Source organism: Haliaeetus albicilla, chromosome 7 (genome assembly GCF_947461875.1).
Source record: "Haliaeetus albicilla chromosome 7, bHalAlb1.1, whole genome shotgun sequence".
NCBI classification, from domain to species: domain Eukaryota; kingdom Metazoa; phylum Chordata; class Aves; order Accipitriformes; family Accipitridae; genus Haliaeetus; species Haliaeetus albicilla.
The window spans coordinates 14,691,206-14,715,310 of NC_091489.1; the positions used below are offsets into that span (position 1 = coordinate 14,691,206).

At 37.1% G+C, this 24,105-nt stretch overlaps 1 protein-coding gene across 1 annotated transcript in view; it reads left to right on the forward strand.

The window, feature by feature from the left end:
* Positions 1–24,105, forward strand: part of ESR1 (estrogen receptor 1) — a 155,107-nt gene that overhangs the window by 56,300 nt on the left and 74,702 nt on the right. The window contains 2 exon segments of the mRNA XM_009917072.2: positions 9,429–9,619; positions 23,459–23,575. Of these exon segments, the coding sequence (XP_009915374.2) occupies positions 9,429–9,619; positions 23,459–23,575 (308 nt within the window).

Below are 24,105 nucleotides of genomic sequence, written 5' to 3' on the forward strand. Positions count from 1 at the left end.
GGGCAAAGCATCCTGGCATACAGAACCTCAGGGCTCCAATGGGAATGGTTACTGTGATGAAGGCTTGCCTTATAAGAGGTACAGTCCCAGTTCAGAGGAGAAAAGACGGAAGAACAAATCATATAAGGCAAGACCCTATACACAAATGAAATTTCAAAACTTTGAAGGTATTATTAAAAAATATTTGTGGTGGTGGGGGTTTTTTGTTTGTGGTTTTTTTTTTTTTAGACTTTAAATTTTTTTAATTCTGTTTGGGCTGACTTGAAACATCATAGTTTTTCTTGTTGACAGTCCATAGCACTTATAATGAGCACTACAGAATTTCAGAAATTTTAAGTTCAGCCTTGGTAAAAAATATAGAATTTTGTCCTTTTATGATTAAAGAGTTACATGTGGTCAATAAATGGCAATACTAAGGTCCCTCAATCCTTCTTTAGTTACAAATCTCAGAATGTGCTTGTGGAGCTGGTGGGGCAGGTCAAAGGAAAGTAGGACTATATATTAACAGGAGCTAAGTAATCATGGCAGACTGGGTTACAAAGGTACAGAGAGAGGCAGAAGAATGGAACCTTCCTGCCCAGGACACAATGAAAATAAGTAGTGATGGAGGGAGAAGGAGAGCTTTGGATGAGGTGCCTGTGGGGAGTCTGGGAGAAGTAGCCAGGCAGAGTGAAGCCAGGCACTGGAGGAGATGACTTGGTCCTTTCTGGACAGGGAGACTGAGACTGGAGGGAAAAGCCCAAAGGTGGAGGTAAGTGTAAGAATGGAACAAGAGGAGCTGGGTGGGTCAAGTGAGAGCGCTTGACAAAGAACAGCGGTGGAAGGACGGAGCAGACATTCCCACTGACAGCAGTGGCAGCAGCTTCTCTGTATTTACCAGTTTTTACTTCTTCTCCTAAACTAGAGTAGAATAAAGGACTTGTGGTGTCACTATTTGCAGCTGATGGCAGGTAGCACTCGCATCCTTCCTCTGCTGCTCAGGAACGAGAGATCTGCCATCGCCTGCTGTGTTAAGGCAAGTGATAAGTGCATCAACTTGTCCCAGCCCTGCTGTCTGTGACTATAAATATGAGGCACAAGGATAATATTTTTGTTTTTCTGGATGTCTTTTTTTAGAACATGAGAAGCTACATGCAGAAAAAATGTTATTTGTAAAATTGCATTTTTAATAAGCCCAAATTAAGGTGACCTGTGCAAAGCTTATTTGGTCCCTTTGTTTCTCTGTGATTATTATTATTATAATTATTTTCATAATTATAAGGTAATCATAAGTGGATTGCTGTTTCAATATATGAAAAGGATCAACTCTGGAACGTGTCATGCTCATACAATGAAATGTCTGTTGTAAATTCTCTACTCATTTCTCACAAAGACTTGTATCTAAAAAAGGGATGAGGCAAAAATTTCAAGAAGTATTATGTGAAGGCAGCTGATTTCTGGCCTGAAGACCTAAATTCTCTGTCTAATTCTGCCACAAATGTTTCTATGAAGTTCAGAAATAATTTAAATCAAACTCCTCACAAGTAGTCTTGTGTTGTATTGTAATTTTCTTTGTGCTGAATGGAAATCCCTACAGTCTGATTTATGTAAGTGTTTAACATTCACCCTTGCAATTGCAGACAAGGGAAGTAGCACTCTGAACATTCAATTTAATGGTGGGTACTTAAAAAACTCAGATTGCACATAATTCAGTATATACTTTTAACCTTAATCTCTCTCAGCCTTATTTTTTTTACTTGCCACTCACAAAAGAATTGGAAGAATACATTCATTAGCACCTGTCAACTACTAAAATGCTATAGTGGGATGGAAATACTGCAAAGAAATTGATTCTGATGCTATAGCTGAATTTGGATAGTGTGCTTGACAGTAAGGCATCAGACACTGAACAGTCAGGAAAGAACCCCCCAAAGACAGAATAGCTACTCATCTAATAAATTCTTTTTATTCTATGCACTGATGAGCTGTTGCCCTGTGAAAAGTGTGGTTGTATAATTAAAGATAACACACACATGCACACTAGGGATAAATGAAGGTTTCAGTTGCATTTGTAAGGTGCAGTTCAGCCATGTGCTATATTTAAAATCTTAATCTTCTTTTAATGTATATTCATATAAAGCATGCATGTAGGTGTTTCTGCATTCACCTTATATACAGGAAGGAATTATTAACTTTCTGTGCATAAGAAAAAAACCCCAGAAAATTGCCATTGCTTGAAAACTGTTTGAATTCTTGGCTACACCATGAGGTATAGCTACACCATGAGGTACATCTACATCACCACTCTTCACTTAAGACTGATAGAAAAGACCCTGTAAGTGAGTTGTAGTTTAGATTCCAACAGCACTAAGAAATAGAATGAAATGGAACTAATTTCTAAGTATTTATTCCAAAGTTTTTTTTGGTATGAGTTTAAATTTCAGACCTGCTGAACTGACAAATAGATTGAGCACTTTCCTCTTTTAAACCCACCCCCTACTCCCTGCCATCCCCCAAAAAAGCTTCCACATTTTTCAGAATGTTGGGCAAACTTCTATGTTGTCAAGGGGATCAGCTGCAAAATTATTAGCTCACATTTATAAACCATAGAAAACTGATCCCAGGAGTGGAAGCACAGAGAGGGAAATATTGAAAACTTCCAAATTCAGGTACTAAGCACGTGAATGGAAGAGAAGCCTGGGCTCCCTTCCCCTCCTGTCAATAGAACCCCCAGGAAATATGGCTGGAGATTCCATGGACCACACAGTGACTTTGCATAGACACACCTCTCTAGCTAGACTTTAATCCAGGCTGCAAATATTAGTGACAGATCTGAGAAAAAAATTAAAGTTGTAAAAAAATGAAATTTTAAGGGACTGAGATGTGCAAATTTATATGACTTTAGTAAATAGCTTTAGAGGAGATTTTTCTTCCCACATGGCATGGTTTAATTTTGGCACATACGAAAGTAGTATTTCAATCACTCATTTTAAAATTAATCAGACTTAAGGATGAAGGAAGATGATAAAACTAATGTCAAAGGAAATGTTTTATTTCATTTTGAATAAAAAGTTTTGGTGACCTAAGAAGACATGCTTTTGTTTTCATGTTGACAGAGCCTGTCCTCAACACTACCATTTCTTCGTCAATATTGAGCTATTTTTCCTAAGTTATTTTACTCTAGTTACCAAATGAAATTGTATTTTATTCTAGTTCTAAAGAAAACATTCCAGTCTTCTGACTATAAAATACATTTTCTGATATGTTGTGAAATACTGTCAATATTTTAAGATTATTTTGTTGTTCAACTTTCATATAACTTCATTTATTTTCAGTTTTTTCTTAAATTTCTCTCCCATAGTTATCTTTTTTTCTTTTTCCTGCACTGAGGCCTGTCCAGTTTTCAGCTGGTTTCCTTGCCATTTTTTTTCTTAGTTGGCCTTCACATATATATCCTGCTGTTTTTAAAGTAGTTCTTCATATTGTCTCTCCTCGTTCCCTTATGTTGATTGTTTCTTCATCTTGTCCATTCACTACACTAGCTTAGGATCTTCTACACAGGTAGTCCTGTTAGGTGTCCCTGCACTCACCCTGAAGAAGAAGAGGAGATATGAGCCAAATCCATGAAATGAATGAGCTGAAGTGACCAGAGGAGCATTTCTCCAGCGTGAAGGTCTCCTCCTGTGTTGTTGTCACAGGTGGCAAGGGAGCTGCTCTGCGGCTCTGCTCTGGTGGCCGCCTTGGTTGCACTCTGTATTTCCCTTGGGGGAAAGACTCGTGAAGGCACAGGGAGCAGTGCAATGCTGTGGGAGAGGGAAGAGAAGGGGCTGGCCATGCAGTCAATATAGAGGTCTGAATCCCAGGCAGCTCCTTCTCATCCTACAGTTTATTTTCACCCAGGAGCGTCAAACTTTCACAGCTATGTTTATCCCATATAGAAATTGTGGATGAACTTAAATGTCATGTTTAGTGAGGTAGGCACTAAGCTGGAAGCGACATCGTCATTGTCTAAGGGAAATGCTTATTACTCTCATTTTTGATGCTGCAGCCAGAAACATTAACTTGCTGATGATCAGGGAATAAACTGAGGATAGTGAAGCAAGAAAGGCCTGCATATATATTAGTTACCTAAACAAGGCCAGGGCCTGGGTGCAAACATCAGCACAATGGCTCTCATGGCTCGATAGCTTCACACTCCCAGGCATGGTTTGGCCTGGCTGAGTAATCCCTCCCGGGGCATGGATCAGGCAGGAGCTATGCAAGGGTCCTTCTCCCTTGGTAGCATAGACAAAACCATCCTGTTTCGGGGAGGAAGAGACGTTCGCTGTGTGAGTGAAACGTGCTCAGAGCCAGGAATTGGGAATCACTCGCAATCAGGCCCCAGGGTGAGCCCCCGCTGATCTTCATCGTCAGTGGAGGGTCAGCCAAGGAGCGATGCCAGCTTCCAGTCCCGTTGCTGGAACCTACCCTCACTGCTGTAGCCCATCTTGTGCCAACACTGGCTCAGTATGGGGCCACCTTTCGAGGTCCCATGTAGCCTAAAATACCCTGTGATTCTGTTTGTTTGATATACAACTCCGTGCAAGATTTTCTCTCTCCACCCTCAAGTTGTATTTAGCTTAATTACAACCCTAGGCATTTTGGGATATTTATTTTAAGCCAACATTCTCATTTGGATGGCATATGATTTTTTTTTTTTTTTTTCAGATTCATTGGAGCTACTTTCTGAGAGTACGGTTTTGAGGGACTTACTGTACTTAGCAATTTTCTGTTTATTTGTATACTTAGTCATTCCTATCACAGTACTTCTCCTTGATGTCTTTTAAGTATTTTCAAGCACTTAATTCTGTTCAAATAATCCTTCATAAATTTTTTGCCCCATATGGAATTTCGCATTGTAACAGCAAGTTAATTAATTTTATATTGAATAGCAGAATGGTGTTATAATAAGTAAGTCCAATGTGTGGAAAGGCATTCATGCTAGACCTTGACTGCATTTGAAATGGCCGTTGGTTTTGAGGCTTTTTACACTAGGAAATTCCGTCCATTCTGGTAAGAAAGATTTAGCAGCTGCAGATGAAAGTTTCTTGTATGAAATTAAATTCAGAAAACTAGAATTTCTTAAGGTGTCTCCTTTAACTGTTTAAATAACTTTTCCCTTAAGCCCTCCTACCTATGAAATCTCTTTATTTCAGATAAAGCTGGGGTTATGAATAAATTAGTCCTTATGTCGCTGTTGTGTGGATTGTGTACTGTGGGTTATCCTAAACTCATCCTGCCTGCCAGTCAGATTACCATGATGTAAAAAACTGAGTTTACATTACAAAACTGTAATCCCCTCATGTACACATTCTTTTTACCTTACAGTCAATATGGGGTTAATGATCTCTTGGTTGATTCAGAGTTGCAGGTGACGAGTGAATGTTTAAAAGAGGAGTCTTGTTTGCTAACACATTTATTGAAGAGTGGACTCAGCACGACATAGGTGGCAAAACATGAACGTGAGTGTGGAAGACAAGTTTGTCCTGCTCTGTAGGTTCCAAAACGCTTTCCATTTTATGTCTGCTATGTTATTACATTTGGAATTGAGCAGTAAATTCTGAGTATTTTTGCATTCTAATCTGTTCTGTTTTGGCGGGGGCCTTGGAGGGAGGGCTTTATCTGGGGTTTTCTTTCTTTTTGATTTGTGTTTCTCTTTGATAAACATAGCTGACAAGAACTTTTGGTCTCTTTTTTGTGTTATTGTTTGCATAGATTACAAAGGAAAGTGTTGAAAAGGTTCTGCTCTTGTATTTTGAGAGTGATGATCTTGCCAAAGTTATTAAAGTAGGGTTAGGTTGTTGCACTATGTTCTCCAGAAGGCTAACCCTTGAAACCTAACTGAAAACTGGATGAAGAGCGGACTTATTTTTTGTCAAGGCACAGCATCAGTGGTCTGTGATGTGCACTAACTAGCAGTTGATTTCAGGATGAAATTTGAGATGTTATTTTGATTTAGCAAGCTCTGTGTTGTCGGGATACTCTTTTCCCCAAAAGATTTCTTCCTCACCTCCTAGAGGTGAGGTACTAGAGTTTAATTATTACCAGCTTTCACTTCCATTGTATAAATGGAAAGGGGTGGCAGGTTGTTATTTCTGGGGAAGATGGGGCTAGGAGTATTTTAGTGTGCATCCCACTGTGGTTCACAAGAGCCTGAATGTGATGACTCTACAAGGCCAGTTTGCAAAACCTTGCTCAAGTGGTATCCGAGTGGCACTGATTTTGGGGGTGGGAAGCCAGCAAGGCCATCTTTAGATTCATTTTGCTTTGCGAAGGTCTGCATTAACAGATTTACAGTGCTTTTTCAATGTAACATGTCCGTGTGCACGAAGGCAATGGAGGATTAAGTCAAATATGAAATGCCTGGGCATTATGGGCAGGCGTGAGCAGTGGCATTGCTCCCGTCTGTCTGTGATCCCTTCTGTCTCGGATTCTGTGTGTGCTTACAGGGAGCAGGACGTTGTCTCATTGCTTCTGCCTGCAGCCTCCCTCTGAAAAAGTGGTCTCGTTGCGTGACTGAGGATGGACAGACCCTGTGGGACAGAGTCCCCGCAAGCAGCATGGCAAAATATGTCTGTCTTTACTGCATCTTCCTTGATAGTGTTTATGCATCTTATTTTCTTTGGAGTATACATTTTTAATGAGATTTCTTATCTGTTCTAGATAGGGGGAGAAAAAAAAAAAGCTTCCCCCCCCGATATTTTTCAGTCATTTTTATTATTCTTAAATATAATTTTTATATAAATATATTTGTGAACCTAGTCTTGATCTGAGTAAGGATAAATATTCTGAAAAGATGAAAACTTAAATTATCTGGGCTGAGTGATGACTGATACTTTTTGGTATTTCTTTACTCTGTTTTGGTTTTATCTATTAGCTGAAGTGTTTTCCTTTGTATCCAACTAGGAAACTATGATTGCTTTAGTAAGCGTGTGTGTGTGTGCGTGGTGTTGGAAAATTACTACACACCTGCAAAAATATGAGGTTGTTTTGGAACTTGAAATTTGGTTCATTTGACTGTTTTTTAAAGTGCTTTTTCTAAAAGATAACTTAAAAACTAGACTTTATAAAATTGTAATTTATTTGTACTTCTTATTAATATGAAAATAATTTTGGGAACCTTATCTTGTATAACATGCACATATGTAACAGTTTTGAAAAAAATAAGATAAAAATTATTAATATCTATCAGGTGGTCATGTATACCTAACAGACTAGTTTATCACTGTTAAAATTATATTGACAGTTATTTGATTTCTTCCTGTTTTACTTCAAATATTTAAAACATTCTTGTAGTTATATACACCTAAAAGTCTATTTTTTAAAAAAGCCCTATTGTCAGTTAATTTAAAGTTATACTGAGGATGGATTAGGTGATCTAGCTGCAGGCAGGGGAGAATGGGATGGAGAAGACAAGAAACTACAGCTTTGATCAGTGCTCAGTAGAAAATAAAGAAGTCAATTAAATAAGACACTGGGGTAAAGCAAATTCAAAGGAAGTTTCAGAACCTGGAGAAGAGTAAAAAAAACTATCTAGGTTTGGTGGGCTGGAAAAGGTAGTTACATGAACAATGTATGTGTTTTATCCATAACAATTTATTAATGATATTGTTTTCACCTTTTAACATCTAAAATATGCAAGGAATTTTTTTTTCCCTGCCTAGTTTGTTAAACTCATGTCAGAATTGTGACATTCTCCAGTTTCCCCATCTCACTAAAAAGCCAGAGTTGTGCCATGTCAGCACTTCATCATTTGCAGTTTCTTCTGTCTTGCACAAGTCTCAAGGAAACAAAAGTTATTTAAATAATTGTTCAAAATTAGCTGGTATATAAGGCTTGGTAAAGAACTTTGGGTTTAAAAAATGCAGTTTTCCTGAATTATGCCAGTAGCAGTTTCTGCCACCTAACATGGCAAATCCTCATGTTTCTCTAGTAACTGATACTCATTCAAAGCTGTTCAATGAAAATGTATCATATTCAGGGACAGAAATTATATATAAAAAGTCTCAAGGGGATGGCTGGCAGCACGTGTGAGAGCGTCCAGGTGGCTTTGGCTGGCAGAAAGCTTTTGGGCATTGAGATGGACTGTGGCAGATGATATCAGGGAAATTTGGCTAGATGGTAGTTGAACATACGTAGAGTAATCAGAAAGCTGCTGGGGAGTATTGGTTTGGAGTAGGCAGGTGCTGTTGGTGCCAGATGCCTTGGTTCATCAAAACAAAGGAAGTTTTGCTGCCCTGAAGAAGGGAATAAGGTAAAATTAGGTATGTAGGAAAAAATCTGAAAGAGAGAGCCCCCAGTCTCCTAGGCTCAAACCCAGGATATGTTTGTTTGAGAAAATGTTGGGACTCTGGGGAGATAAGAGCCACTCATTTACTAACCAGCAATTAAAACATGCATGGTAAGTGGTTAATTACTGTAAACAGTAGGATTCTTCATGCTTTAGCTTGTGTGATGCTGTCACATCCAATTGCACTTGTCTGCTGGACAATTTGTAGTGCAGACTGTTACTGGAAAACTTGTTTTGCAAGAGCTGTTTGCCTTCCAGGAGCAATCCCAGAGTTCATTGCTAGTTCCCTTGGTAATTTCACATCCTCTCATCTTCTTGAATATTGTTTACCATGCCTGCAGCAGCTACCCATAGTAACCTCTTACCAGATTCACTAGATGTGAATTCGTTGCCATTTACACTATAGATTTGTTTGGTTTTCATTCAGCAGCATACTGCACATGTGGGTCAGGTGTATGTTGAGTATGTCTAGTACGTGTCTACTAACGTACATTACTAGAACAAAAATTGTTTGTCAACAATTCTTAATACTTTCTGACTTTTCTTGTGCTAAAACCACTTCTTAATTTTTATGAAAGTGGTATTGTAATGAGAAGAGAGACTGGTTTATGCAGTATTATATCTTTGACAATGTAAGGAAAGTTTGCATCTCTAATTGGACAATAATACTTGAAAATAGCCTGGTTAATAATTCAAGTGACTTGCAAATTCAGATACAAACATTAAGTGATTTTTGCCTCAGATTCAGAAACTGCCTTCTGATACTGCAGTCATGCTGAACCCTTCGGACAGGAGCAGGTAAACAAAAAAAAATGCTGATTTTTTTTTTTTTTTTTTTATTCCTTTGTGATGTCTCGAGAAAAATGGATTAATTTATCAAATAGCTTTTTAATGTTTTGAGGTAAAATGCCTAACAATATCAGGTTGATTTCTGAGAAATTATTCTCTATCTTACTGGTTCTATACTTTTCCAACTAGAACAGGGCAGGGGGCGACGAAAGATTGTTTTTTGTCCACCTGTCATTTCAAAACTAGATTTGCTCTTCTTTCTTACAATCTGCAGGAGTGGATGAGACTTAACCTCGCTGAAAGAATTATGCTTGTTTTTTGCTATGAACAGGCCAAGCTCTGATAACAGGCGCCACAGCATCCGGGAGAGGATGTCCAGTACCAACGATAAAGGGAGCCTGTCCATGGAGTCCACCAAGGAGACCCGGTACTGTGCTGTCTGCAACGACTACGCTTCAGGCTACCATTATGGGGTCTGGTCTTGTGAGGGCTGCAAAGCTTTTTTCAAAAGGAGTATTCAAGGTAATAAACTGTTCAAGTGAATCACTTTTACTCTTTACTCTTGAGGAAACTGCGAAGCTACTTCAGATTGCAGCCTGAGCTCAGGACAATGACATATATTGGGTTTTCATTAGCAGCTGCTGTGCTCTCTTATATATTTTTAGCTCTGTGTTTGGTGAATGCTTCTAGCAGGTATATAATATGCTGTTATTCAGTCCAAGATTAATGAGGGAAAGAAAAGCTTCTGTATGCTCTCTTTGGTTTAGGTATGTCTGACCATGGAGGCAGTGAGAAATCTAATTTAAAAATCCATATTGGATCAAGATGACCACTCTTTCAGACTATGTATATCTCTTTTTAAGATTAGTTCTTATCAAAACCATTTTTTTTTGATAATTCCCTGTCAGATGAAGATTAATTCATGTCGATTGATTTATTATTCTTAATATAGTGTTCCATTAGCAAAATGATTCAATCCAAATCTCAGCTCCTTGAAGATGTGAGATGTCTTTTGAGAAGCAGTGTTGAAAAGGAAGGTCTCCTTGATGAAATAGCATTTGTATCTGTCAGCAAAGCAGGGCTTTGAACTGTACTCAGAATTGTTTAGTTCTCAGTCTTGTCATGGCTACAACTATACTGCGCAAGGTGTCCAGTGGAGTAAAGGGCACCTAACAGAAACAATGTTAATTACTGTGACTGAGATAATTCTTGATTTAAATGCCTGTCAGTCAGTGGAATGGAAACTTTTTTGTGTTGTTCAACATCTCCTAAACTGAGTAAGAAGCAAGTATGACTCTACTGAAAATATGGGCACTGTTCAGTATCTAAGTCTTATTTTGGAGGAGAAAATAAAACAGATTTCTTCCTTTCCAAACAGAAAACTAGTAAAGTACTACGCTTTAGTTTTTTAAATCACCATGTGATATATAGGCACAAAAATTCCTGTCGCTCCTTTTTTGAAGCAAACACAGTGAGGAACAGTTTTCACCTCCTATCACACGGTGTGATTATTGCCTGTTTTGTTGCATGACTACCACTGAGGTGAGTTAAATAAGAAAGACTTCCAGCATTCAGCTCAGAATTTTCCCTGCCTTAAAGAAAAAAGTGAAAGATTGGCTGTGGGGTAGACATTGATGAAATTATTTGAATATCAGTGATTAGTTAATAGTTACTTGTATTTCTGCTTTTCCAGACTCATCAAAATGATTTTTAGAAAAGGTTACAGCCAGAGGTCAACAATAAGCAACACTGGAGGGAGAAAGAGTGAAATGCTTTTCTTTTAACATCAGAATGATTTACTTAAACTTGTGATGTAGGGAGAAAAGCTCCCTTACTGAGCGTTTTTCGTTATTTTTTGTTTTGAGTTCCCCTGACCAAATCAGAATTATTCTTAAAATTTTGAAATTCTGTCCTTGTACTCATACTGAACTAAGTCAGCAACAAAGTGAAAACTGAAATATTCTTAAGCAAAAGTAAGAGTTAGTTATCAACTAGTTGTACAGCACAGATCTTCAGCTTTTGACCATTATGGAGAAAGAAATGAATCTGACTGTTTCATTGAGTTCCATGGTTCTATGTCAGCGATTGGGTGGTTTTGCCCTCGTCTCCATGCAGACAAATGTTGTGGTCCTCCACAATGTATCTGTTATCCATTTGTGCTACAGTACATGCTAATTATTAAATTTAGTTCTTACTACATTTATATACTTAACATAATTTTTAAGTAAGTAAGCCTTAAAAATTAAAAAGCTTAAGTTTCCAGTGTCCTGTAAAATGCCTTTCTTTAAGTCATGTTTGCTCTAATTTAAGCCAATTGCTTCTTGCCCTATCCCTTGTGGGCATGAAGAAGGCTTGTTACAACAACCTTTTACACAGTTGAAGACTGTTATCATATCTTTCCTCAGTCTTTTCTTTTTTAGACTAAACAAACCCACTTCTTTCAGTAGAACATGTTTTCTAGACTTCTGATCCTGTTTGTTAAACTCGTCTGTACTTTCTTCAGCTGTGGTTAACAGCTATCATAAAAGATGACATCCACTAATATCAAGAAAGTAATTCAAGAATATGAGTACTTTTGAGACAATTGTGATCACTTTATCACAGATGGTATGAAAAGTCCTCTAAAGAACTTTTAAAGTCATAGGTACCCACTCTTGATGAACTAAAGGATTTTTTAAATTTCCTACTGGATCTGGAAAAGATCTTTACCTCAGCATTTACATGTTCTCGTTAGACATGTATCCAATTTACGAAAATGACAGTAAATTTTAGATTGAGAATACATGAGAAAACATGCCATTTACATTGCAGATGGTAATAATTTTAAATAGGTTGTGATCAGATATCTAGGAATGAATACTACTAATGTGTAGGTGTATGTGTAGAAGAATATGTGGACTAAATATTATTATATCTGTATTGTATATATGATATGCATTCATAAAAAATGGACAAAAATTTCCTGGGAATCATGTAGTTAAACTGTGTTGAGGTACACAGGACTTGCCTGTATTAACAAAGTAACACAGAATGCTTTCAGCAAAGATTTTTGTTGCTGCTTATAGTGTGTCTTTAAATGTTTTGCTGTTCTGTATTTCTCAGTATGTACATAGATGCAGAGATGATTGGTCGTTTTTAGACTTCTCACCAGAGATTTCATAGCAGAATTGCTATAGTGAAGTTTGATGTTCTTAATGGACTGTAGTCAAACATTCTATATGGTTCTTAATAGAACCACAGGAAAAAGTGAGCACAGACATGACCAATGAATGATCTGTATGGGGTAATCCATTTCCTCCCTGTGTATCTGTTATCCTCAGTGATATCTGAGATATCTATGCTTACTTGCATAAGTATATATTTAAATTTTGTGAAAACTCACATCTGCATTGGACCTTACCCGAGGTGGAGATGGATAGCTTTATTTTTTCCCAGGGGAGCTGGAATGGTTCTGGAAATATTTTGTAAATTTTAAATGCTAAGTTCCTTTTCTTTGCTGTCAAACAGTTCAAACTTAAAAGGCAACCTAAATTAGTAACTGTATCTCAGTATGTCCAACTGCTCAATTTTGTTTAAACAACAGGCGGTTGGTGGAAAATCTCAACTGCCTCCTGAAACTTCCCATGTCAGTCTATTTTGTTAGTTTTTGTCCCAAAAGTGATTTGGGACCTTGTTTTGAGAAAACTCTGTGCAGACTGATATTAATGCCTAATGTTTCATGGGAGAGGAAAATCATATGACACCAAGAACACTGTGTTGCCTGGTGATAGAAGAGTGCTTTATTCTTCGCCCAGCATATGTAACCTTCAAGAGCGTACTTGGTCAACTGACTTGAATCCATAAGCATAACAAGCAGTCACATCACAGCATTCTCTACTTCTCTACTAAAATATTTATGGATTTTGAGACCAAGAAGGGCCATTAGATCATTAAGTCTGATCTTCTCTCAAGATAAACTTTATATGCTATCTATGTACAAAGCCCGATAAGTTGATGGAGGTAAATCTTTTTGAAGATGCCCAGCCTTGATCTGTGGGCTCAAGAGCTTTCTTAAAATGATTGTTTATTCTAACGGTTTTTCCTCCCATCTGCTAAAAAATTACCTTTCTAACTTGAATTACTTTGGCTTTTAAGTCACATCCACGAACCAGACTTAGTATCTATTATCTCTCTCCTGTGGGAAGTTCTTATAACTTGTTACAATCAAATCATCTTGATACTTGAAGTGAACTAAAATGTTTCAGTCTCCTGCTGTGTATATTTCCGAGTCCTTTTTCTTTGCACCTTTTTCTAGTTCCCCGACACCCATAATAGCCTCTTTAAAATTTAGATGTCAGAATTGGATGAAATATTTCAACATCAGCCTTACAAATGCCATTTACAGGTTAAAAATCCCCTTGTGACTCACACATTCTTTTCCTCTCCTTCTAATTCTCTTGTTTTTTTGGATAGCCACCAAAGGGTATAGGACAGGAAGGAATTGCTCTTACCATCTCTGGCAAGCATCCAACAAATGCCTACATATGGGGGGCTGAGAACCCCCAATGGGAGCACAAGGGATTTAGAACAAATGAGGGGTAACTCCTTACACTGGAGGGTATCTTGATCTCAGAATTGCTGAAGTATTTTAGAACTCCCCATTTCTATTTCCCTGCCTCCTTCATATACCCTTCTGATGTTTTTCAGGTGCACCTTCTCTGCCTTTTCTCACAGCTGTATACTCAGAAAAAAATCTGGGATATTTCACAAATATTCAGTTAAGAATTACTGCATGATGGGAGGCAGTACCAGTCCAGCAAGAGCTGGCTGGCATCTGAGAATGGATGAATAGCCATGCTGAGGGATTCCAGAGGCCTGCCATTAAGGTCTTGATCACAGAGATATCGTCGTCTCTGAAGTGCAGGAATTCTTGAAGCTGGGAAGTATTTTAGTTGTGTGGCTTGAACATGGATTTTATTTAATAGTTATGCCTTCTGACCATCAAGTAGGAGAGTTTTGGCAGTAGACTTTGAGTGTTATCAATTGTTTTAACTTCACAGCGGTAGAGCTGTACTTTGTTGAAAGTATGTAGTTCAAACTTTAATGCTAGGAGTGGTGGTAATATATACATATTTTTGTCTGAGTTGGAGAGAAATTAACTGGTAAAACATGCCTAATAAGTGGGTGTTTAGGTAATGCTGCAGTGCAGCAATTGCAATATAGTCGATCTGGGAGGTTTCTGAGATCTTCCCTTTAACTTTCCATTATTTCTTTTGTTTTCATGGTATTTTTGTAATCTGTTTGATAACAGCTGCAAATGCTGCACAGATTCTGCAGCCAAGAAAACAGAAACTCCCTAATAAGACTGCTTGTACACTTATTCTATGAGTTGTCAGCAGAAAGAGCAAAACTACAAAACATGAACCTAAGTAAGACTAGCAGAGGCGATCACAGCCAATAAACAGGGGCCTGCAGACCGGTATATAGTCTCAGGGCAGAAAACACATGGTTCCAGTTTGAGAGGTAGCTGACTGTTGGAAGTTTGAAGGTTAGAAAATGTGTGTTCGGAAAGTCCACCATGGTTTATCCATCACTGGGACTGCTCTAACAGCCTGTGGTCAGCCAGGTTCTTATTTTGATTTATTTTTGTGATTTTAGTAGTTTTCCTCTAGAGCCCCTTGAGTTAAACACATGCTCTGATCGTTGTCCCTTAATGTGCATTTTTAATATCAGCAGTCTAATTGACAGTAATCTTGTTTCAGAAACTTGGATGTTATTGAAAGGCAAGAGTAAATACCTCTTTTTTCCTAGTAAGGCAATTTTGAATGTGGTACTCTTCCAGCAGTTTTGAAGTCCTGCATTCAGCATGAGTGTGGCAGTGACTTAAGATGCTCGCATCCAAGATAATTCCCTATTTTTCATGGTCTAAGCAATTCATAGGGCTGCAGTGGACCTTGAACCCTAGTGCATCTGTCTGTCCTGTGACAGGATAAACTGTTGCCAATTCTTTACATATGTTTATTGAACTGCTTCTTAAAAACCTGTAGCCTGATCCAATGTTTTATTCTCTTTATCTCTGAAGGTTACTATGAAGTTTGAATCTGCCTTCCTGCAGGTTAAGCTCATCACTTATTTTCCTGTCTATCATACCACAGAAGAAAAGTTGTTCTCTTTCCTTCTGCAACAGCCTTTAAAGCTGGAAGCTTGCTATCACAGTTTAAAAAAAAAAAAAAAATTATTCTGTTTTACCTAACCTGAAGAAACAGTTTATTCAGCCTTTTCTCATCGGTATTGTTTTCTAGACTTCTTATTTTCTAGTTGCTCTACTTTGGAGATTCTCCATTTTGTCCCATTTTCTTTTTTTCTTGAAGCATGATTTCCTTCTATATGATGCTTTATGAGTACTGAACAGAGCAATAGGATTAACTTAAAAGCCAGCCGGTGGTATATGTCTACATCCATCACACTGTAAGGTTTGCCTTATTTACAAAAACCTGACACTGTTCAGTCATAACCAGTGTGCGATGCAGAATAAACTCAAGCATACTTTTCTAGAGAAGAAACCATTTCTTTCCCATCTTGTTTTGTGCATCTGTTTATTCCTGTTTTAATGCAGTGATTTGTTCTGGTCCTTACTTTTGCACTGTTTTTTTCCCATGTGCTATCTCCAGTTTGCCAAGATAATTTGGAATTCTTGTCCTGTAGACTCCTGCCATTTATTTCAGATTTATTTCTGTCTGACTAGCAGAGTAGTCTGGTCTTTTCTCTGCTCTTCTAACACGTATAAATGTCATCTACTGATGAATAACATTTAATAAAATAAATACTCCAGTCCATTAGCCATCAGTGAGGAAAACACAGTATAGAACTGGATCCAGGACAGACACTATGGAGCCTCATTCAGTATCAGCATCCATTGTAACAGTGAATTCTGATAGTTTTCTGAAATAATCTAAACTATATTTTCATAGCTGACATATCAAATGTCACGCCAGGCAATGTTGAAAGCCTTCTAGAAGCTGGGCAACACACTATACCAGAAAGTAAAGAACACTCACTGATTGTTATCTGATTTTATAAATGGTCACTGGTTCTTCCTCTGCCAAGTCCAAAGCTTTTCCCACCTCCTAGCCAAAATTCCTAACCCTTAGAAGCTGTACTTAATGTATCCTGTATTATTAGCCTTAATGGTGTTTTACTTCCTCTGGAATATGATTATTGTGCCATATCAAGCAATGAAAAAAATTAAGCATATTTCTTGCTGCAAGTATTTAATGAATATTTCATTTGGAAACTCACATTATTTCTAGCTTAGGGCTGAGCCTGTCAGGGGGGAGAGGGGGTGGCAGTGGGGGGAAGAGCTTTACATTTACAAATTGCAAGAGAACGTATTTGTTTGTCCAGTGGGAAAGTGCTTAACTGTTCCACTTGGTTTTAGAGAGCGTGAAGGAAAATACTTTTCTGTAACCTCATTTACCTCAAGTGGCTTTATTGATCTAAAGGGGCTCCATAAGTTTCACTCCCATGAACTTTCAGACTTTGTGTAAGTTGTCTTTTACAGTCACTTTTGAAAAGTGGAAATCGTACTAGAGAGAACTGTGTCAGATGACTAAAACAATAAATGTACTGGAAGTGCATGAAGTGACCTTTGACATAATTTATTTCCAAAAGGAGGCTATTAACAAACTTTATTGAAGTATGTGTACTAGTTCAGAGTTACTGTAAAAGAACTAGTGTGACAATTAACTGCTGGTATAATTTAGTAACAAATGTAATAAATATCTCATTGTCTGAATTCTTTGAATAAGATTATGTATTTCTTTCAAACATTTGATTTAATTTAGTCACAAATTGTTGAAATAGTTGGACTTCCTTTGTTATAAGCAACACAGTTTTTCCCCACTCTCAGATGTGGCTAGAGATATGCAGGACAACAGACTAAGTTATTTTTGTTGACCCTTCTGATTACAAAATGGATGAATCTTAGAGCACGGATGACGTTAGGGTATAAGTGAGCAAACCAAAGAGCACAGATAGATATCAGTAAATGAAAGAAGAGCATAACTAGGTTTTACTTTACATGAGAAAGTAGTACATAGGCAGAAAAGGGGCTTTTTATCAAAATACTGATATTAAAGATTAGTATAATAATTTAACAAACCAGGAGCTGACTGTACTGCAGTTTCAGTTTCACAGACTTCAATGCAGAAAACTCACTGTGCTTAGAAATGCCCTCATCCACTGCATGCTCTGTGCAGTGACAATCCCTTGCCCTGCCATCACCCCAGTAAAATACAAATACCAGCACTTTCTTTACAGGCATAATGTGAGGATAAATACATTACAGCTCCTTGCAAATTTTATGATATCAAGAATGACTCAGGTACCAAAGATCCAAATATAAAATAAGACTAGCTAAACTTATTCAATAGGTCCCATCACAATCCAAAACCTGATGTTATACCTGGAATAAAAATGGAGTTATATTAATTTTCTTATTGTTAACAATTGATTGGATGTTAAGTGCACAAGCGATGTGCGACATTTTTAACTTTTTGGCCTCTTTATATTAGTTGTGGGAGTTTTCTGTAGTAGAATTCCACCCCTTCCCATTTTAGCTCAAATAAACTGGGAAGCTAAAAACACAAGGCATTTCATTCAAAGTCTGTGGGAATAAGATAGCCATGGCTTGCCTACGACTCTCTCTGAAAATGCTTTTTGTCTCTGGAGGGATCATATTGAGATGGTTGTGAGTAATACAATGTGGGAGTTTTTCCTTTAACACAGTTGTTGGTTTAATCATGTGCCAACGATTTAAAACAATTGTGATTTATCAGATAGGGAAACAGAAACTAGATGTCACACTCCTTGCCAGATTTTGTGGAGAATGGGATCTGGATTGGTGTCTTTTTTTATTTGTCATGAGGAAAATAAATACTCCCTATTTTGTTACCTTGTCTAAAATTAAAAAAATGTGGGAATGGAAAGAGTAGATGAAACACCAGTTGAAATTTTTGCACTAAGGTCAATAATAAAAACTTTGAAATTATCTGCTGGAGTAGAAAATATAATTTTGTATTTATATATCTATAAAGTTAAATAGTGTTTTACTTTTTGTATGTCACTCTTTCTCAATGTATATGTTCATACATTATTAAACTGGTGAGATGGCAGCAGGTTTGGTATCCTCATGCAATGCCCATTCTCATTCTTCTTTCTTCATTTTTCCTGTTAGCTGAAATAGTATATGGAAAGGTTAAAGGAAAGGTTGGTATCATAATCATTTGGCTTGAATTAACTGCTCATGTGAACAGTGCTATACCTATGTGAAGGCAAGAAGATTCCACTAGAAGGTGAACAGTCAGTGTGGGAGCTACATGACACAGCTGAAGGACGTAATACAGGGTATATAGATTTTAACCTTTCCTCCTTTCTCATTCTTCAGTGGTTCTGTGATCTTCCTTTCCGAGGTATGTGTAGAAGAACTTCCTCACTGGATGCAAAGGAAGTATGTTTTACAATCTTCTAGGCCCTTTTCCTTAATGTCACATGTAGTAATGCGTTGCTAGTTTAAAAACAGAAAATTATTAATCTTCTCAGCATCGTTGGGTAGTTGCTAAGAGAACCCAAATTCCAAATCCGAAGACCTTGTCTGAGGGTAATTAAGCTGTGAATTTGAGTGTCAGTGCTTATAAAGGAATTAGACATAACCACCTGTTCTTTTGTGAAACCTGTTAGGAAAGAGTGAGATTTTAAAATCAATCAGTGCAGTTTTATCGGGTCACTTTAACTTAACATTGGTATAACTTTTTATTTTACATTCAACATTTGTTCATACTGGGTTAGCATGTGCAATGTCCAGGTGCTATTTTTTTTCTTTTTGCTGTTTATGAAAACTTTCCATGTGCTGTTGAGGCTATTCTTTCCAAGGCTTTGTTTTTCATCTGCAGTATTCCTGCTTGTCACTTGCTTGGCACCTAAGGTGTAGATAAAGTCTATACTCCAGCCTTCCCTTCACCTACATATATGAAATTCTGCTAACTTCACTGACAGAATAAGATCATACAAGGACCTGGTGCTTCCACAGGTAATGGCTAACCTGGCAGATGCCTTATGCAACAGATAAAGAATGATTTAAGAAATATGTGTGACATGACGATTGAAAATAAAAGAATAATTTAAGGAAAAGCACGTATTGGTAAAAGGATAATTATTGCTGGCTTTGTTTGAAATGTATAATGAGTCAATTCAACTACATCAGTTTAGGTGTCATACAAAATTCACCTGACAACTATGTTCCTTTATTGGCTTTGTAGAATTGACATTAAGCATTCTTAAGCTGGCATGGCAACATGTTGGTTTCTTTAGTTAATTTTGTCATACAACTTTCGTACTGCTTAAACTAATCATTCCCTTGGGTTAATCTTGACGGTTAGTGGAATATAATATGGCAACTGTTTGCACATTTATGAAAAAAAAATATTTCTGTGTTGTGTTAATTGCTCTTGATATATTAATTTTCATCCTTGCTGGTCAAGTACAAAATGAACTCAGCTCTTCAAAGGTGCAATTCAGTGAAATACTCAAGCATGTACTTAACTTTAACCATATATACTGTTCTGGGACTACTTACTAGAAGTACACAGATGCTTAAATGTTCTGCTGAATGTAGTAACACTTAAATTTAAAGAAATATGGGTATTTTGCTGACTGAAGCCCTCACAGATAAATCATCCACCCACTCTGAATGTATGCTGTTGCGTACACCACAGTTATTTTGAGAACCCTTAGATGGACAGTGATGAGTCTCTGAACATAAATACTAGCCACATGACTCATGGTGACGAGGGAAAGTCAGACTGCATGTGCAGTAGGAAAAAGCTCTGATTATGATAGGCTGGGTTAGAATAAACTCAAAATCATCCAATCATCCTAATTTCAGCCATTATCTTCTTGTTGACACTTTGCTTCCTCATCCTCCCCCCTCCACTGCTGGTTGTTGTCATACAGATTGTCACATCTAAAATTAGCGTTTTGAGAAAAGAGCCAGATCTTTGTAGCCTGTTCTGGAAAGACCTTAGCATATAATAAAGTGCTATAAAACCACTTAATGTTATTTCTATTGTTTTAAAATGTACAATGTGTGAGATATCATAAGAAAAACAGACCACCCCTCCTCAAGCTCCTCCAATAGCTCCCTTAAACTCTTCCTCTAGCTCATGACAGTACTAGTCATATATACAGGGGGATTAAAACTAGGGGCTCTACCCTATTAAACTCACTGCCTTTAATTTTGTGCAGGTTATCTGATAATTTACTTAAAAAAACCCCAAAACACCAAAACCACAATAAGACCATAGAGTCCAAGTGGCATGTGCTTCCCTTTATAAGTATCAGTGATCACTGATTACATTTTTTCCTCTTGGTATTCCTGTGATACCAACTATTCAAATGGCCCAATTAGCCTCTCTTTTACCATGTATTACTCTTTTTGGATATCATGAAAATGAAGTGCAGGGCACATGGGCACCTGTTGATATGTTCCACTTTCATGTTGCCGATTCCCACCAGACAGGTTGTTCAGAATCAACTTTGCCGAGAGATGAGCTTTAAGGATAAAATAAAAGGCAGAACAGTTAAAAGGCAATTCACTTCACAGCAGAGTTATTGAGTTATACTCAATATATATTATATATATAACATAATTATACTATTTCATTGTAAAATAAAACTTGTCTTTGTGTGTTACCTATTACTTAGTTGTGTTGCTCTACCTTTTTCCTTCCGTGCCACTCCAAGCTAGACTGCCCTAGTCTGTGTCTGTGCCTTGCAAAGGAAACTTCCTTCCTCACTTCCTGTGACTGGATACTGGAAATCAGGTTCCTGCCTTCCTTCTTCCCTTTCTTTCTTTCTTTCTTCTTCCCTGATTAATCTGATAATAATTTCTACTGTGTACTCTAATTATCAAACATTTTCTTCTCGTTGTTTTTCCAGTCTCCTGAAGGCATGTTAAACTAAACCAAAAATTATGAGAAATATTAAATGCATTATCTTATTCCTAGATTACAGCAAATATGAAGTCTAAATAATGACATTACTATGGCACTCATAATCTGAAGAAGTATGTCTCTCACACACAGATCCTTCTTTTTTTGCCTTCAAAACTTTACAGGTTTTATTCTATGAAGTCTGTTAAGCACTTTGAAAGAAGGGTGGCTTGCATAAGGTGCAGGTCATGCACATGAAAGCAGACTAATTATGCTAACCTTTAAACAGTATATTTGAGGTAAAAATTTTCAATGTGAAAATATGATAATATTAATCATGTTAATTTCAGTAGGAACTGTGGATCTATCATAAATAGGATTATTTTATGTGCTATTCTACACACCAAATGCCTATTCCCAAATGCTTACAGTTTGCATAAGGAAATCTAGGCTTAAAGGAAAAGAAAAAACTGTCACCTACATAAGCACTGTGAAAAAGGATGGCTGCCCTGCTGATACTGATACCACTTGATTTTTTATTTTTGCGTACTGTCACTTTTTTTTTTTTTTTGAGAGTTGAACCTTATGAGCATCAGCCAGTCCAGCAAAGGTGGTAAGCATGTGTTCGGCTTTGACCTAAGTGGGAACATTTATCTGCTTATTTTACAGACAACTAAACAGTGTTCTGAATTATTTGTGGAATTCAGAGCCTGCACTTGCTGCCCTTGTCAATTTACCCTTTAACTTCACTAGGAAGAAGATCAGATACTTTGTCAAAGTCTTTCTTTGTTTTTTAAAAGAGTAATTAAAGTTTTCTGTCTTTCTCTCATGCTATTTCAGAGCTTGGCTTATAAAACAAGGCTGGTGATTGAGTTCAGGTGTTACAATCTTTTGCTGCTGTTTAGTGTGACCTACTAAAAGTGTATTTTCTTAAAAACATGGCTTTCCCTTTTTGCTTTTTTTCCCTGTAGATATTACATTTTTGTATGGTTGAGGCTGTTTTCTTTGACTCGATTTTTTTTTCCTTACATGTGAAATGTTTTGAATCAGATATACAACAGTCTGTGTCCTACCAGAGGAACTGAAAATTAAAATGGTCTTTCATGCTGAGGTTGAGGTAGTGTTTCTGTTTTACCTTTTTGTTTCAGTCCTGGTGCAAAGCCTGAGGATTCAGATTTTTCCAGTATTATACTGTTCTGACAAGTAGAGCTAAAAAAATAATAATTCTGTCTATTTGAGACAGTGTGTAGTCAGCTGTCACCATATTAAAAAGTTTACAGTTTGGCTGCTTATTTTGATTGGATCCCAGTTACGTAGCATTAGAAAGCAGATGTTCCTGGTGTAATCTGATAGTAAATTTTACTCTATTTTCTAATTTCTACTCAAGGATAGATGATTTGATGAGACCAAGGCCTCTGTCAAACCTGCACTCTACTCAACCTTAAGCTGATCCCTTGACCTGAAAGAAAGAACAAACAGTTCTGCAGTAAAATTGTTTCATTGTGTGCTGTACCTTAGTTGTGTTTAGATGAATACAGAGAACCAAGATCATTTTGGATAGTCTTTTTTGCCCTTGCTAAGCTTTATCTATGGTCAGAAAATAATTTTATAGCAGGTTTAAGCACACATTTTTTAAGAGAAAATTGTAATAGAGGCTTGTTGGCAGTAACAGATTATGGTAGGCTGAAAATGTTTGTAATGAGAGTTGAGATGTAGAGGGTACTAAATGAGGAAGTGGAGCTCTGAAGGAAAAGGTACCAGTACCAAACTCAGTTGCAGCACATGGTAATTTAAGAATTTGTCACGACAAAAGGTTTTTGCATAGATCAGTAGACGTGCAATTGGAATTAGAGACTGATTTATCCGTGAGATACAATAAATCAATGGTTGTTCCTTCTTTTTTATGTTGTTGATGTTTGTTTCTTAAGTGCCCCAGATTGTGGTAGATATCAGAAAATGTTCTGTGCGTAGCCCTCTAATTCTATAAACCTCTAACCATTTTGTGCAGTCTATTGGTTAAACACCAACACAGGCACATGAACCAGGTGGCACTGTATTTCTCAGGCTAAAAGCAAGGAAGTTAAGGGGCTTGTTCATGCTAATCTATCCTCTTTTGTGATTTCTTTAATTGTTCATTATTTTAATTATTCTACAGAAGTTGTAATTTGTGGTTTTAATAGTACTTTTAAAGAACTTGTGAATAAATGTATTGTGAATAGATGTTAGTTTCACTATCGGTATCAATACTTTTATGATAGGTTATGATGGTAACCCTGCTTTCCCCCCCGAGATGTTAGGTGCTGTACTAAATACTCAATGAAAATAAAAGAGTGTTATCGGCAGTTTTGTTATGTCTGTGTCTAACTGTGTCCTTACTTTCCCTCTGGTTTTACAGGGCACAACGACTACATGTGTCCTGCTACTAACCAGTGCACCATCGACAAGAACAGAAGAAAGAGTTGCCAGGCTTGCCGACTAAGAAAATGCTATGAAGTGGGAATGATGAAAGGTGGTACGTACACAGCAATCAACAAATCCTCAGCATTGCTGTCTGCTTTCCTGTCTTTTAACTTCATTGGACAGCTGATATGGTTCCTAAAGGAGGAAGCAACTAGTTTTATTGAGCTGAAGTGTGTTAAATCATAGAGCGATTAAATAAAGAATAAAAAACTCCCAAATACCATGTTATTAATCTTACCCAAATTTGCACCAAAATTAATAGGAACATTGACTTTGATGGAGTTAGGATTCTTCTGTTAATATTTTTAATTCATTATTTTTTTGGTCTCTCATGGTAGACTCCAGATCATGATGAATGAAACTTAACCCAAGATTTTGCAGCATTTTGCAATTCAGTGTGAAAAGTACTGGTAGTCTCAGAAGAGTACATATTAATTAAAATAAACTTCTGAATATGTAATACTTTTTCTGTGAATTCTGGAAGGGAAAGTCTATTCCTCCATTCCAGTACTGTACATGCATTTTATATGTGAATTAATTTCACCCAACAATATTAAAGGCTCACTCAATTTATAAAAACTG